Below are 18,492 nucleotides of genomic sequence, written 5' to 3' on the forward strand. Positions count from 1 at the left end.
CTTATCATAAGGAAAATTTTTTCTATTTCTTAAATTGTTTATTTATATGAGATCATAGATGTTCACTGAACTTTCCGTGATAATAATTTCATGATATATGTAAGTTATGATATATTGAGTTTAAGGTGCACAGGATAACAATTTGACTTACATACATTATGAAATTCTTATCACAGGAAGTTCAGTGCTGTATGCCATTATATTTCAATAAAATTGGAAGAAAAACTGATTAGGATCATAATTTCAAGCTCTGTTATGGCCGACTCCACACAGACCTTTGTGGTTCAGATCATGAGGAGGTATCACGTACACTTGCTCAAGGAAGGCACTGGGTGTTGCAAAAACACGACACCTGTCCCACTGGGCACTCTCAACAGATGGACTAGCTGCCAGATCAATGGATTGTGTGGCTCAAATCTCTTTGGAGAAGCAAATTCTTCCATTAAGACCAAGCAGGAAGAGCTCTTACAGAATTTTCAGCTTCTAGAAAAGGTACAACCTATATCCAAATAGAAAAATTAAGGAAATAAACTAAAATGTACCTGAAACTGGATTCTTTTAATGAACACTAGGCAAAACAATGTAAATTGAATGCAAAATTTCTTTGCAAGAATAAAATATTAAATCACTTTCGCAGAAGGATAAGTAACTTGTAGAAAATTCATCCATTATAAGTGGACAGTTCAATAAGCTTTGACAAATATCTACAGTCAAGTAATCAGAACATAATCAAGATACGCAAGAGTTACATCAGCTCCCAAATCCACTTGAGACACGTTATAGTATGGGTTATCTTCAATGGAATCATATTCCAGATTCTATTGAAGAAAAAGGCACAGAGTTGCTGATGGATTGGGTGTAAACCATGTAGGGGATGAATCAAGGGTGCCTCCAAGCTTTGGAGCCAAGAAACTAGATGCAGAGAAAGGTCACTTTTTGTTGGAGATATTGGGAGGAAGGATGGTTTTGTGGGTTAAATCAATAGTTTAGTTTTGACCATTAAGGAAGAACTGATTTATGCAAGACAAAATCTAATAAGTAGGTAAGCATTTGGTAGACTGGTCACAATGGAAAAAAAAAAAAAGATTCTGTTGAAATAACCATGGGGTACAGTTTCATGTCTATTAAGACACCAGTCATGGAAAGAGATGATGCTGTTCAGTATAGGTTGTGTTGGGAGAACTTGCACATGCACCAACTTCAGGTGGCAATGCAGATAATAATTGTCATTTGAACAAAAGTGATCCAGAGATATGAAACATCTGTGCCTCTTTAACACTCTCATCCCAGTTCTGAAACTTGACTCATAAGGAATTATATTTTACCATTAAACAAAATAGTTAAAAAAGATAGGAAAATATTATATTTGCACCAAATACTGTAACTTTTTAATAGTAATAAAATATAGTTATGACTTAAATGTCTAGGAAAGAACAGTGTATAAGTAAGGTACACTTAAGTAGAATGCAATAAAAGTAGCTACCATCTACTAATTGTTTACTAGGTGCTTGCCACAGTTCAAAGGATTAACTTACATTACTGATTTTATCTTTGTAACAGCCTTATGACATAGATTCTATATTATCCCCATTTCATTATGTTATGCTTTAAGTAATTTCTATTACAGGCCAATAAGTTACAAAGATGACTTTATCACTTTTTAGCCACCTTTTTTTTTTTTATTACACCAAAGCCAAGTGCTTAATCATAACTAAAATCATTCAATGCTAGGCAAATTTTGAGGGTGAATATAGTGGGTAAGGGAGTATAAGTATAGAAAGGAATAGTGTTACGTTAAAAGGAAAATAAAATACAAAAAAATGTTTCTAAATATAGAAAATATAGTATTAAGTATAATATTAAGGAAGAACTGATTTATGCAAGACAAAATCTAATAAGTAGGTAAGCATTTGGTAGACTGGTCACAGTGGAAAATGAAATACAAAAGGAAAGGAAAATAAAATACAAAAAAATGTTTCTATGCTACAGGTATAACTATGTGAAACATATGAGGAATAACTAGAAGAAAATACAAAAATAAGTTTTCATGTGAAACCACTGAAGTTTACTACTGGTTTTTCCAGATCAATTTCCTTTGAGAGGTAAAAGCAAAACCTAGGTCGAATAAGGTTGAGGAGGGATTCAAATTAAAAAGGGAAGGTAGTAGCATTGGAACATATACATTATCATATGTAAAATAGATAGCCTGTGGGAATTTGTATGACACAGGGAACCCAAAGTCAGTGCTTTGTGACACCTAGAGAGGTGGGATGGGGAGGCAGTTTCCAGAAGGAGGGGACATATTTATACCTGTGGCTGTTTCATGTTGGTGTATGGCAGAAACCATCACAATATTGTAATTGTCCTCTAATTAAAAATACAAAATTAAAAAACAGAGAGGGGAAGAAAATGAAAACCACTAGGTTAGACTGATCATTCAGAGGTTGGTGGTGTATGGAAGAAAACTGCCTGTGCTCCTATATGAAAAGAATTAGGATTTGGGAACTTGAAACAAGCCAAGAGGAAGAAATCAGAGAAGAAGAAGGAAGGAAAGATATAGAAAGGAAATGAGAGGAAGGGGAAGAGGAAAAGAATGGGAAGGGAGGCAGAATGTTGAACAGCTAAAGAATTAGGAATATAGTGCCTTGTACATAACATGTACTCAAACCTGTGTGTTAAATTAAGAGTTAAAGCTATCAATTGAAAAGTTAGGTTACCAGGCTTGCTTATTCTCTCCAGGAACTCAATTTTCTGTGTTATATTTGTTTTGTTTGCTTCTGTTTGTAAAATAGCTTTATTTTTCTGAATATACATATATATAAACACACACATATACATAAATATACTAATGTTTATTCTGAAATAAATAATTACAAAGAAAATAATCTGTGGTGGTGGTTTGGTCGCTACGTTGTGTCTGACACTTGCGACCCCATGGACTGTAGCCCACCAGGCTCCTCTGTCCATGAGATTCTCCAGGCAAGAATATTGAAGTGGGTTGCCATTTCCTTCTCCAGGAAATAATCTGTAATTCCATCTAATTCTATGGTTAGTACTTTAGTATGTAACCTGCTTGTTTTTTTCTATTCATATCTGCACACATATACAAATTCATATGTCTTTCTACAAAGGTTATCAACATTTGTAACCTCTTTTTTTGTCACTCTAAAGCATGCCATGAACATTCTCCATGTTAATAAATCTCTTCCTCTTTGTTTAATAGTATTATATTGTATGCATGATATAACATTTAATCAACCCTCTATTGATAGATGCTGGGCTATTTTAAATTTTTAGTTACTGTAAACATTGTGTTGAATATTCTTGTACATATGTCCCCATGCAAATGTCCATTTGTTTCTTAAGATAAACTCTGAGGTAGAATTGCAAGGTCAAAGAGTTTGCCTTTGGGTAAAGTTTCTTTTAACACAAAGTACACAAGTGACTTTCAGGAAGTTTGTGAATAATATTTCCTTCCAACCAACATGGGATTTCCTGATGGCTCACCACGGTAAAGGATCTGCCTGGCTTCAATCCCTGGATAGGGAAGATCCCCTGAAGAAGGGAATGGCTAGCCACTCCAGTATCCTTGCCTGGAGAATTCCATGGACAGAGGAGTCTGGGAGGCTACAGTCCATGGGGTCACAAAGAGTCAGACATGACTGAGTGACTAACATTTTCTTTCTTTCCAACCAGCCGGTGTAAGAATGCCTATATCCCTGACAACTTGCCACTTAGGACATAAACTTTCTAACTTTTTAGAAGGACATTGCTAAAATGCAAACTTAAAACTTCTTTCTCATTACATATTTCCTCATGAATACACAACTTGTCATGGGAAGTATATGGAAACTCTTTTGGAGGATATTTCTAGTGGTAGGAAATAAAACTCGATTTGGTCTTAGGGTTCTTCCAGAGAACAGAGAAAGCTGAAAGGACATGTTTTATGTGTTTTATATCCTGTTAGCTTGTTCTCTCTAATTGGAAAATAGAATAATTAAACTTACAAGATGATTAATAAACATGCAAAAATAAATCTTAAGCAACCTAAGAAGCCACGAAATTTCCCCCACGTGAGTCTAAAATTATATGCAAGTTTTCTCTCCTTCATTTTTTTAAGAATAAGTATAAAAGCATTGTCTCTCAACCCTTTGAAAATGAGCCTGGGAATCACACACAAAAAAACATTTCATTCTTTGAACTCTGATTTGAGGTTTGGACAAATACTTAGGTATTAATTTAATTTAATTTAATTTCAGACAAATGAACTACAGAATTCTGGTGATTCATTATAGGTCTAGTTTGAAATAGGGGATATCAGAATAGTCCTCCCAGTATTTTAGTAAAACTTTTAAATGTACATTTGTAACACTTTGGTACTTACCTTTAAAAATAAAATATTTTCAGCCTCCATGTTAAGTGGCCACATGCCTAATTAGGAATCCTGAAATTCAGCTGTATTGAGGTAAAAAGTGTCCATGGCAAATATTAACCAGTATATTAGATTAACCAGAATTTCTCATTACTCAACCTTGAGAAAAACTCTTACAAGTTTCAGAAAACAAGCTTTGAAAACTGTACACTTTAAAATGGGGGAGTTAATAGACATGTGAATTATATTCCAAGAAGCTGCTATTTTATTTTAATTTTTTAATTTTTTTTTGGTCATGCTGCACATGTGGGATTTTAATTCTCTAACAAGGGATTAAACAGTGGGGACCTGCAATAGAAGCAGGGTCTTAACCACTGGACTGCCAGGGAAATTCCAAAATAAAAGAAAAAAATGATTTGATAAATTTCTAAATAAGATCTTTATCTTTACAGGTTCTTTGCTAACCTACACCATGATTAAAAATCAAACCAAACTTATCTTCCAAATTCCATGTCCAAATTTATCTCCCTTATTTTATTTTTGTTGTTTCCCCTCAATCCCCACTCCTCATTTCTTTCTTTTTTTAATTGAAGGAAAGGTTATAGATTGTTGGAGTTTATGGGGTTCTGTTTGTTTCTTGGAAGATGGAAAAAGCTTAGCATATGTATATATGTAACTTCCCTATTTCAAAGGTTTTGTGGTGTATTAGTGAATCAAAATGGATGAAATTTTAGTAATTCTAATCAATCATTTGGCCATTATTTCCACTGCTGAAAGTAGATTTTCTTAATCTGAAGAGGATGCAATGAAGATTACAAATATATATTTTTAATTTTTACTAGAAGCTAGATGAAAAGGAACTGTTATGGGAAAAAATGCACACTCTCATGATGCTTAGTAAATTACTTGCATTCTGGAACCCAGTTATATTTGAAGTTAAATTAATAAATCCATGTTTGTACAAATCTCTGTGCTTAGTTTTCAAGGAATAGAGAGGTAAGCGCATTTATAATTTGTTAAGAAAGGCTACTACACTCTTATAGGAAATAAAAGTAACATAAAGATAATGGTTAATACTTAGTTGAAATTGTTAGCATGGAAATTAGCTAACATAATACATATAAAGGCATTAACACTTATTTGACAAACGATAAGTACTTAGTATAAGCTGCTCCTATGAATGGAGTCACACTACCTGCCATGACCCGACTACTTAAGTTCCCCAGGTCTCAGTTTCCTCTCTAATAAAATGAGGATAGTAATAGTACCTACTCCAAAAGGTTGCTATGAGGATCAAATAAATGCTTAGAACAGAGTCTGGCACACAGCAATTCCTACCAAATGTTAGTTTTTATTTTTGACTATTAGTATCCAACATAAGAGCATCTTGCCTGATTTATTACTAACTGAATTTATATACATTTTATCTTACTAGATTGCAAGAATATTGGACACTGAAGATAGGGTCTCATTTTTTGTAGCCCTGTCCTCTTCTAGCTTTGTATCAGTTCAGTTCAGTTCAGTTCAGTCACTCAGTCGTGTCTGACTCTTTGCAACCCCATGAATCGCAGCATGCCAGGCCTCCCTGTCCGTCACCAACTCCCGGAGTTCACTCAGACTCATGTCCATCAAGTCAGTGATGCCATCAGCCATCTCATCCTCTGTCGTCCCCTTCTCCTCCTGCCCCCAATCCCTCCCAGCATCAGAGTCTTTTCCAATGAGTCAACTCTTTTCATGAGGTGGCCAAAGTACTGGAGTTTCAGCTTCACCATCATTCCCTTCAAAGAAATCCCAGCGTCGATCTCCTTCAGAATGGACTGGTTGGATCTCCTTGCAGTCCAAGGGACCCTCAAGAGTTTTCTCCAACACCACAGTTCAAAAGCATCAATTCTTCGGCACTCAGCGTTCTTCACAGTCCAACTCTCACATCCATACATGACCACTGGAAAAACCATAGCCTTGACTAGACGGACCTTACTAGGCAAAGTAATGTCTCTGCTTTTGCATATGCTATCTAGGTTGGTCATAACTTTTCTTCCAAAGAGTAAGCGTCTTTTAATTTCATGGCTGCAGTCACCATCTACAGTGATTTTGGAGCCCCAAAAAATAAAGTCTGACACTGTTTCCACTCTTTCCCCATCTATTTCCCATGAAGTGATGAGACTGGATGCCATGATCTTCATTTTCTGAATGTTGAGCTTTGTATAATAAGCACAAAAATCAAAGTGTATAAATGCCACTGTTTCAATACATAAGTGATTTAGTGAATTAATGTGTAAATTCAAGTGATAAAAGTCATGGTTAAATTGGCACTAACAGAAATGAAAACAAAGAATTCCCTCTGAGTTCATCCAGAGAAATCAAAGAGGGAAAGTTGGATTTTTTTTTTTTATCATTTACTGCTGCTGCTGCTAAGTTGCTTCAGTTATGTCCAACTCTGTGCCACCCCATAGACGGCAGCCCACCAGGCTCCCCCATCCCTGGGATTCTCCTGGCAAGAACACTGGAGTGGGTTGCCATTTCCTTCTCCAATGCATGAAAGTGAAAAGTGAAAGGGAAGTCGCTCAGTCGTGTCCAACTCCCAGCGACCCCATGGACTACAGCCTACCAGGTTCCTCCATCCATGGAATTTGCCAGGCAAGAGTACTGGAGTGGGTTGCCATTGCCTTCTCCACTATGAACCATAGGTGTGATTTATACTAATACTTTCTATTTACCCAGAGTATTGCCCTCAGAAATATAACCAATTTATTCATGTTGATGTATGGCAAAACCAATACAATATTGTAAAGTAATTAGCCTCCAATTAAAATAAATAAGTTTATATTAAAAATAAATAAATAAAACAGCCACAAAAAAACTGATGATGGTGGTTGCTTAGCTACTGTGCTGGTTCTAAAAGCCACTTGTATTTATTTTATTGAAGAGTAGAGTTGATTTACAATGTTGTGCCAATTTCTGCTGTATAGAAGAATAACTCAGTTATACACATAGAGACATTCTTGTTTCATATTGTTTTCCGTGATGGCTTATCACAGAATATGAAATATACTTTCCTGTGCTATGAAAAGCCATTTATAAACCAACAATGCCACCTGTTGGATGGAAGAAGCAAGCCTGGCACAATTTTTTGTTGTTCAACAACAAGTGTTTACTTATGCCACCTCTTGGCAGTGTACACTGTTGGGCTACGTGTAGTATGAGAAAGAAAAATAAAAAACAATCCCAACTTTCAAGAAGCCTCCAGTTTAGTAAAGCAAATGAAAGGTTGTTTCCACTTGCAGCTAATGGATGGGTTTCTATTTTAAAACCTGATCTTTTCCCCCACCAAGCTCTCCCAAGGATTCCTCTCTGTCTTGGCATTTGTTCTACTGCTCATTCAGGCCTTGTGTGTTAAATACCTAGTGTGTTACATGGGGACTGCTGAAAGAAAAATAGCAATCTCTAATATCTGTCACTTAACCAAGAAGAGACATTACTTTTAATAAATCAGATGATTAAAAAGTGAAAAAGAGGGCTCCATCTGTGGGGGTTCAGTAACTTCACATTTTCCTGTCCTTGTCACTACATAGTCATAATCTCTGAAATGTCAAGAAAGAAAAACCACAGTTTGAATATGCTGATAGTGAGATGGCATGTGGATCTTATTCCCTAACCTGGAAACTCAAAATAATTTCTTTGTTTGGGACAGTATTAGAACGTTTTCAGAGTTGGAAACCTATCACTATTGCACAAGATGGCACCTTGTCACTCACTAATGCATTAATCTAACAATGAATCACTCGATGCTATTGCTTTTCCATGGGATCTTTTTGGATCCATTTCCTAGCTGTAAAGACTAACCTACTGGGGTAAAGGAAAAGATAGGTGTGCACTCAGACCAGCGTATGCCACTTGTGCCTTGGTACAAAAATAACTCCAATATAAGGCAATGTGTAGTGTCACATGAGTGGCATAAGGGATTTGAGAATTTTTAGGTCATGAATAGCCCGTTAAAATAAGCAAGGAAGACCTATGCAAATTGGAACAGTGAAAGCAAAGAAATCCTGAGATCCAATCAGAAAAAGTGAGCCAGACAGTGGGAGTCATTAGGACTTTCAGTTTTTTCCCCCATTTCACATTCTTACAGGAACATGGCACAGTTGCATTTCCCTTCCTTGTTGAAGTTAGGCATGGCCATGTACTTAGACCAGTGAAGTGTGAGGGAAAACAGCATGTGCTTTTCCTGGGCAGAATTTTTTAAAAATCAGTATGGTATTTTTCAAGAATCCTTTCCTACCTTGGCAATTATAGATCTAAATATTGAAGCTTCTTTCAGTCTGGTCTCTGAATAACCGAGATTATCTACCTGCCTGCTAATTCACATTGGACATATTTTTTCATGATGTCAAATCATCAAGATTTTGAGGTTTCTTTATCACTGCAGCATACCCTAGTCCTTCTAGACTAATATATAGGGTTCCTATGGAATATATATAATAATTAGCTAATAAAAGTAAAAAACAAAATAAAAGTTTTAAAGAGCCTAAAATTAGAAAGCATTAGTTTGGGAAGAACTAAAGGAGAGAATTCATGTAGAGAGAATATAGGCTTCCCAGGTGGCTCAGTGGTAAAGAATCCACCTGGCAAGGCAGGGGGCATGGGTTCAATCCCTGGGTGGGGAAAATCCCCTAGAGGAGGAAACGGCAACCTACTCCAGTGTTCTTGTCTGGGAAACCCATGGACAGAGGAGCCTGGTGGCTACAGTCCATAGGGTCACAAAGAGTCAGATACAACTGAGAGATTGAGCATGCATGCAAGCAGAGAGAAGACAGATAGATAAACAGGCAGATAGATAGATAGACCTACCTACCTACACAACCTTTATATGTATATATCTATACACATCTCCATAGAGATTTATAGATACAGATAGAGAATATAAAGATATATATTGCTTTAGATATATATTTCCAAATCTTAGCCTTCCTTCCACTGAGTACCATATTGTTTTCCTATTTCTCTCATCATTAAAATAGCAGCAACAACAACAAAAACACCACCATCATAGAGGGTACTTTTCAGGTATCTCTCATTTTGGTTATAAAATACTGTTTTTCATTTATACAGTAGCAGAGTAATTTTATGAAAACATGAGTTAACTATGTCACTCCTCTGCACAATGCCCTCTCATACTCACCATGCACTTGGAGAAAAGTCAGTCCTTGCTGGAGCTTGTGAGATCCTGCCCTGGTCCTCAACTACTTGTGATTTCCTTTTCCTCCTTCTCCTTACCTCTGTGCATAGCTGTTCCACAACACCATCAAGCACACTCTTGTCAAGGGCATCTGTAGTTACTATTCCCGGTACCAAAAGTGTTCTTCCCTCAAACAACTCCATGGCATATTCCCTGCCTTTCCTTCTAGTCTCTGCTCAGGGAGATCCTCTCTGACCACTTTTCACATTTGGGTGACTACCTACCAGACTTATCCGGCTTTATATTTTTCTATAGTATTTAACTAGATGGCACTTTGATGGCAAAGGTCCATCTAGTCAAGGCTGTGGGTTTTCTGATAGTCGTGTATGGATGTGAGAGTTAGATTGTAAAGACAGCTGAGCACCAAAGAACTGATGCTTTTGAGCTATAGTGTTGGAGAAGACTCTTGAGAGTCCATTGGACTGCAAGGAGGTCCAACCAGTTCATCCTAAAGGAAATCATTCCTGAATATCCTTTGGAAGGACTGATGTTGAAACAGAAACTCCAATACTTTGGCCACCTGATGTGAAGAACTGACTCATTTGAAAAGACCCTGATGCTGGGAAAGATAGAAGGCAGGAGGAGAAGGGGATGACAGAGGATGAGATGGTTGGATGGCATCACCAACTCAAAAGACAAGAGTTTGAGTAAACTCCGGGAATTGATGATGGACAGGAAGGCCTGACATGCTGCAGTCCCCAGGGTCGCAAAGAGTCAGACACAACTGAGTGACTGAATTGAACTGAACTGATAGTATTTATGCTGGGAGGAATTGGGGGCAGGAGGAGAAGGGGACGACAGAGGATGAGATGGCTGGATGGCATCACTGACTCGATGGACGTGAGTCTGAGTGAACTCCGGGAGTTGGTGATGGACAGGGAGGCCTGGCGTGCTGCGATTCATGGGGTCGCAAAGAGTCAGACACGACTGAGTGACTGAACTGAACTGAACTGAACTGATAGCATTTAGGATCATATGATATACTACGTATGTGCTATGCCTTTGTTAATAATCTGGTTCTCTTAATAGAATGTAAGTTCCATGAAGGTTGCTCTTGTGTTTGTTTTGTTCTCTGTGAAATTCCACCACCCATAATAGTACTTGGCATCAGCAGTTGTTCAGTAATAGTTTCTCAGTGCTGAACGTCTCTGCTCTTCAGCATGACTTCTACGTTCCCTCTGAGTCCTTGAATTTGCCATTGAACATCCAGTAAGGTATACAGGGTCAGGCTCAAGGCCACAACATGATAGCACAAGAAGGGAAGGTGAGAGAGCTTATTGCTGAGGTTCCCAAATGAGTCCAAGGCAAATGTGTACTTGCCCATGGAGGAAAGAAACAAACAAGAGCAAATGTTGAGAGTTTTTTACACAAAACTAATTTTTTAAAATGTGAGATTGTGTCCTTGCATTTTTGGTGCTAGTGTGTCATTTCATTTGTAAAACGATAATGGAGTTTGATGACAGTTTTTGGTTTTGCAGTTTATTTGTTTGCTTTTCTTTGTCCTTATTTGACAAGGTTAAAAAGTTGTGTCCTCAATAATTGTCAATTGTGAAATATTCTAAAATTAGTTATTTTGTAAGATAGGAAACTGAAGCCAAGAGGGAAACTAAAGAGCCATAAGTCCTACAGATTCACAGATCTGGCTTTTCACAGAACTAAACCTAAACCTCAGGCTTCCTCACTTCCAGCCAGTTCTGCTTTCGCTACACAAAAACTCCTTCCTCTGAGAAGCTGTTGAGAAAATCCCCTCCCTGACTTAGAGTCTTCTTTATCCCATGATATTTGCTGTTTTGATTATTAAGCACTATGGGGCTTTAGTAGAAAATCAAGGCTTCTCTTTCTTATATCGCTTTTCTTATTCCTCTCTAGGAAAAATAAAAGTTAGGATCAAGATTGAATACTTTTATTTCTTGCCATGCCCCCAAGAACGAGGACTATTGCAATAAGTTAAAGTGATAGTCACCCTGCTTATTTAACTTATATGCAGAGGACATCATGAGAAATGCTGGACTGGAAGAAACACAAGCTGGAATCAAGACTGCCGGGAGAAATATCAATAACCTCAGATATGCAGATGACACCACCCTTATGGCAGAAAGTGAAGAGGAACTAAAAAGCCTCTTGATGAAAGTGAAAGAAGAAAGTGAAAAAGTTGGCTTAAAGCTCAGCATTCAGAAAACAAAGATCATGGGATCCAGTCCCATCACTTCATGGGAAATAGATGGGGAAATAGTGGAAACAGTGTCAGACTTTATCTTTTTGGGCTCCAAAATCACTGCAGATGGTGATTGCAGCCATGAAATTAAAAGACACTTACTCCTTGGAAGAAAAGTTATGACCAACCTAGATAGCATATTCAAAAGCAGAGACATTACTTTGCCAACAAAGGTCCATCTAGTCAGGGCTATGGTTTTTCCAGTGGTCATGTATGGATGTGAGAGTTGGACTGTGAAGAAGGCTGAGCACTCAAGAATTGATGCTTTTGAACTGTGGTGTTGGAGAAGACTCTTGAGAGTCCCTTGGACTGCAAGGAGATCCAACCAGTCCATTCTGAAGGAGATCAACCCTGGGATTTCTTTGGAAGGAATGATGCTTAAGCTGAAACTCCAGTACTTTGGCCACCTCATGCAAAGAGTTGACTCATTGGAAAAGACTTTGATGCTGGGAGGGATTGGGGGCAGGAGGAGAAGGGGGCGACAGAGGATGAGATGGCTGGATGGCATCACTGACTCGATGGATGTGAGTCTGAGTGAACTCCAGGAGTTGGTGATGGACAGGGAGGCCTGGCGTGCTGCGATTCATGGGGTCGCAAAGAGTCAGACACGACTGAGGGACTGAACTGAACTAAACTTAAAGTGATAGAACAGGTACTTTTCATGGTAATCATGCATTGGAGAAGGAAATGGCAACCCACTCCAGTGTTCTTGCCTGGAGTATATCAGGGATGGGGGAGCCTGGTGGGCTGCCGTCTATGGGGTTGCACAGAGTCAAACATGACTGAAGTGATTTAGTAGCAGCAGCAGCAGCATTTAGGAAGTAGAGATTCTATTTTCTCCTTCTAGAAATTTTACTAACTTACCTGAATATTTTTTGTTGCTTAAAATAATAATATATAAGGACAGAGAATAAAAGTCCCAACAGTCTTCCTTTTCCAGAGACAAATGCAGCTAATAATTGGTCATATATCCTTCCAGATGCTTCTCTGGTGACTCAGGTGTTAGAGTTGGCCTGAAATGCAGGAGACCCAGGTTCAATCCCTGAATCAGGAAGACCCCCTGGAGAAGGAAATGGCAACCCATTCCAGTATTCTTGCCGGGAAAATCCCATGGACAGAGGAACCTGGTGGGGTAAAGTCCATGGGGTCACAAAGAGTCAGACAGGACTGAGCAACTAACAACCAAAAACCTTCCAGATCTTATATAGATAAGTAGTGTTCTAGGAACGGCAAGTGAAAACCCTGTGAATCTGTGAAAGAAAAGAATATATATAGAAAAATAATGAGAGAACATCCACCACTGTACTGATGGTGGTTATACGTGACTGGTAGGATTAAGAGTGATACATAACTTTTATACCAGTAAAGATGGTGTTGAAAAGATGACTTCAACAAACAGTAAGCTAAGGTTACATGGAAAATTTAAAGGAATCAAAGGGTTTAAGGAACTCAGTTCTAATAGGGTGCAGAGAGTAACAGTGTTGAAGTGAACCAAGAGGTTAGGACAGGTTTGAAGGGTGAGTGGGAGGGTAGACGGTAGTACATTTCTAGATGTCATATTGTGCAGTCACCACCCTTTACTGTCTTGGATGTTGTCCTGTGCATTTCTCAAGTACTGTGTGTGTATGCGTGTGTGCACATGTGTGTGTTGCAAATATTTCATTCTAAATTCTAAACTTTATTGTATGCCAGAACCTTGTCTCCATTGCATTTATTATTCCCCTAACCAGAGGGCTTGCACAGTACTCAGCACAAGATAAACAATGAATGTCTGCTATACTGAGTTCTGCTCTTGTTTATTCTCTTTCTTAAAGATTGTTTGAGCTAAAGATTACTCCAGCTGTTAGTAAATTCCTCCCCCACTTCTGGCACTGTATTGGCTCATGAGCTTCCTTCAGTTATCTTTCTTAATTTTTTGGCATCTGACTCATACGCAGGCAGAGAATGCCGAGTCCATAGCAGATGATTATCAGCAAGAACTGGTCACCAGTGCTGGCATGGAGGATAGAATGTGATCCCTTTGTAGAGACCATGGCCCTGGAAAGAGGGTTTGAATTTTCGTGAGTCAAACAGTTGACTCTAGCACCTTCCCAACACCCAGAATGTGCTGATTTCTACGTGGGAGCCGTCTGGGCCACCATCATGGAGTGAACACTGGGGTCATCACTGGTAACCTCAGAAAATCATCACATTCCAGGATCCAAAGGGACATTAAAGATATCTTAATTCAACATCAACCTTCTTTATAGTCAAGTTACTGATGACTGTTAGTAATTTATGTAACATATTTATTGTAAGGAAATTTTCTTTTAACACATATGAAAATTTGAGATCTCACTTCCTGAAACTTCTACCCATTGCTTTGCCCATTAACTGTTATTTGAAAATTGAACTCTTTATTATATGTCAGGTTCTATGCTACGTCTTAAGGCTAGAAATACGGATAAGGCCTAGCTCCAGCTTTCAACAGTATCATGGTTGGGTTGGAAGGTAGTTATATAATTAATATAGGGCTTCCCTGGTGGCTCAATGGTAAAGAATCTACCTGCTAAAGCAAGAGACATGGGTTCTATCCCTGGGTCACACAGATCCCCTGGAGAAGGAAATAGCAACCCACTCTAGTATCCTTGCCTGGGAAATCCCATGAACAGAGGAGCCTGATGGGCTATAGTCCGTAGAGTTGCAAAAGAGTCAGACACAAGTTAGCAACTAAACAACAAAATAATTAATATATTGTGTATATGTGAAATAATACCTATTTTGTATAAAAGCAGAGTAGAAAAGTACCGAACTCAATGTGAGTTGGCAGGGTAATAAAAAGGACGATTTCTGGAATATGTGACATGTCATTTCCCATTCTAGTTTGTCAACCATGCAGCTATTTAATCAGCTCCTAATCAGCTCAGCTACATTAGTCAGACCAAAGATTTATATATTTTCAGTAAATATAATAATGTTTGCTGAGGACATGATAACTGAACTCCTTTCCTTTTTTCCTCACTCCACTCCTACTCCTTTGTAGAAGAAACAGTGTTTGAAGAAATGACCTTAACTCTAGTCATAATACAGGCTTCTCTGATGGCTCAGCCCGTAAAGAATCTGCCTGCAATGCAGGAGGCATGGGTTCAATCACTGGGTTGGGAAGATCCCCTGGAGGAGGGCATGGCAACCTACTCCAGTATTCTTGCCTGGAGAATCCCATCGGCAGACTATAGTCCAAAGGGTCACAAAGAATCGGACACAGGTAAACAACTATGCATACGTGTTAGACATAATGTCATATCCCTTGTTATGATTCTTAACCTAAGAATGCTTTCAGTGCATAGCATTTCATTGACAACAATTACTACTTAAGAAGTGGGGAAATTGCAAAGGAAAAAAATTAAGCTCAAAGCTCAGGAGTGGCATGCTCTCTTCATTTCCTCTTTTCAGAAATGATTAAGGAAACGTGTAGCCTATTTTCTACTACTGAACAACTTACATCCATAATAAAGCTGATGATGTTATCAAAATGGAGAGACAGAAAGAATCTGAATCCTTGATCATGTTGTTGAACTACTGGGTCAACCTATTCTGACAGGCTCTTTCAAGGATGTAAACCAATAAGTGTGCTTACTTTTGAAGCCAGTTTGATTTGGGCTTTATCTTACTTTCATGTAAAAACATCTTAAGTTTTTAACTGCCTAAAGACTTATTAAAATGAAAAGGTATGCTGTTAATTTTTTTTTCTCCAACAACCAGTCTAATAATTTTATGAAGGGAAAGAAAGTTTCTTTGGTATTCCCACTTCAGTGGATCAGTGTTGGTTCCTATTGTCTGAAGGCACATTTTCCTAAAGAAATGTTCTTGATTCACTTAGGGTATGGTTACAGTTGGAAGCAATTCAGCCCTACAAGTATTGATTACATTCTACTCTTTGCCCTGTATTATGCTAGGCACCAAGGTATATGCAAAGCAGTTCTGAATAAGATATGACTTCTTTCTTTTTAGGAGCCTAAAAATCTTTTGGAAATCAAATGCAATATAAGGAGCTTGAGCTTTGGTGTCATATATTCAATTTCAAATCTTGTACTGCCTATTATATGTCTGGCATTATACATATGCTGTCTCATTTAATCTTCACATCAACCATTAAGGTCATTATTTATGAACAAGTAAATTAAGTTCAAAGAGGTAACTAACCTTCCCAAAATGACTTGTCAGACATGATGACGCTGGGAAATGAATACAGGACTGAGTCTAAAACCAGAGGTATAACCAGTGTTTAGGTGGAATCTCAATGTGCTGTTAATAGGCAAGCACCCTAGACAGCCAATTTATGTCTTCTGTAACTCTTCCACCTTAGAGATATGCTTGGAAGTCAGAAGTGGTGCTGTTGGTCTTTTAAGAGGAAAAAAACCAAAATGAAACACTAGAACCAGGCAAAAGCTCCATCTGATGGCAATTAGTGCAAAAGGCAAGAACACCGAATAAACTGTTTCGGTTATTCATCCATTCAATGAAGATTTATTTTACCTAATATATGACAGGTGTTGTACTAAACACAATGAAGAATACAAAGTTTCATGAAGTCCAGTTTCTGCTCTGAAAGAGCTATGGCCTTTTAAGTAACAATAGCTGCCCTGTATCATATGTCAATTAACTGCTAGACATTCTTTATAAATCCTCTGTAATCTTTAAATGGCATTGCAAGTATTTTTGTTCCCATCCTATGGATGGGGAATCTGAGGCTTGGAAAGACTAGACCCAAGTCACACAAGCAAAGTCAAGATTTGAAAGGAAGTCTGACCTCAAAGCTTATGTTCTCAGCCACACCAATCTGAAATCTAAACTTGATTGAGAGAAGTAGCATCCAATAGGTTTCCTTCCTGTATTTTCCTCTCCTACTACCCAGTCTCATTCCCCTTGGCACTGAGTGCCTACCAAAATGCTAATTTCACTTAGGCACTCAGTGAATTCATATCATGTGTTTTCAGCTCTGTAATAGAACTCTATCATTTTTTCTGTGATGCTTGTCAAGTAATTGATCTTGAGAAATATGAGGACTGAGCATTATATTTCAAGTTCTGTAGGCCATAATAGGCACTCTTGCCTATAATGTAGAACTGATTGTATTATTTAGATTCAACAAATATGTTTTAAACACTTACTGTATATGCTAGCACTCCCACATATGCTATTTCATGGCTTCCATTTTGCAAATAAATTTGAAACTATAAAGAAACTGCTGAAAGTCACTCAAATTGCCAATCTAGGTCCATGACTCAAATTCCAGTTCTCTCTGGCCAGCATAGTTTTATGCATATATCCAAGCTTTCAATGTATTTTCAAGGATATGTCTAAGTCAAGTATATTTTCTGCTGCACTGGATGTAGATGTTGTTGGGGATTATATGGAGAGAACTAATTTTATTTAAAGCATTTACTCTACTTCTTCCTTTCATTCCACTTTCATGATTGCTTTTGGAATATTTTTTGTCTATGCAACCTCTGCTTTTTCCTTGGTGTCTCATAATTACTGGTCCTGGCTCCAGGCTCTCTCCCATAACTATTCCCAAAGGCCACCCCTCATCATGCTACAGTCTGTCTATCAGTTAAGTTTTCATGAGAAACGTCTCTTTTGTGGCATTTACCAAAGGAAAAAGTCTCCCAAGATTCTCTAAATAGCACAGAGTAATGCTTTTCTCATAGTCTTTTAAAAAGGTTTTTTCTTTTTTTTTTTTTTAAAGTTGTATGACTTGTCTCATCAGTGGGACCTAGATAGCTAGGCACACAAAAACTAACTGAGCAAACTTTGTACAAACCTGTAGTGTGACTAAGACAATGACTTACCTTCCTTTGCCCCAGATGATCTCTTGGAAATTCTTCATTATTTTTAGAAAGAAGAAAATATCAAAATAACATGTGAGATTTATTTATTTATTTTTCTTTTTTTTTTAATGAGTTCCCAATCCTGAACCTCCCTCCCACCTCCCTCCCCATATCATCTCTCTAAAAATCAATGTTGATGATAAAACTCAACAGAAACAAGGAGCTCATTTGGGTAAGGCCACAATAGTTCTACGTCTGTTGCCTTATGAAGTTCTTGGCAAAAAATTAGATTTTTCTACACTTCTTTCATAAACTCATCCTGCTTGAAGGTTTCAGTGTGGTGGCCCTTGAATTGAATTGGAAGAGAGAATTTAAGCAGGAAAAAAGTAGGAGTCATCCACTGCTATAGTCAGAAACTGTCAAAAGTTTGGGGAATTTTATGAAGAGAAAGTTAGGGCAAAGTAAGGATAAGACTACTCTCTACTTGTGGAAGAGACAAGTGGAAGAACATCCTATTCTTTTGAGAGAATATCCAAAATCACGCTTTCAATTAATAGCTCTCAGCAAAGTAGTGAAGCTATATGTAGCAGAAATAATAGCCTCCCATCCCACCCCAAACTGAGTGAACTCACTCTGAATTGTGAAGAGTAGAATTCTGGTCAAGCAAGCAAGACATGAACTTCATCTAATCAAGGAAGGCTTCCAATCACTGGGCAGACCAGCCATTGCCTGATACCTGCCTCTCTGTAGAATTATGAAGAAACAGGGAAAGATGGTCAGAAAAGGAAGCCTGTCTTCAGATCTACTCTAGACACTACCTTTTTTTTTTTTTTTTTTTGCAATGTAGTAAGTAGCTTTT

General features: G+C 37.9%; 1 protein-coding gene across 1 annotated transcript in view; it reads left to right on the forward strand.

Annotated features, from left to right (window-relative positions):
- The first annotated feature begins 255 nt into the window (after positions 1–255).
- The window catches only part of MROH9 (maestro heat like repeat family member 9), a 166,354-nt gene continuing 148,117 nt past the window's right edge, over positions 256–18,492 (forward strand). Inside the window, exon 1 of the mRNA XM_052653549.1 lies at positions 256–492. Coding sequence (XP_052509509.1) covers positions 256–492 — 237 coding nt within the window. The remainder of the gene's footprint in view (positions 493–18,492) is intronic.

Source organism: Budorcas taxicolor, chromosome 16 (genome assembly GCF_023091745.1).
Source record: "Budorcas taxicolor isolate Tak-1 chromosome 16, Takin1.1, whole genome shotgun sequence".
Classification (NCBI taxonomy): domain Eukaryota; kingdom Metazoa; phylum Chordata; class Mammalia; order Artiodactyla; family Bovidae; genus Budorcas; species Budorcas taxicolor.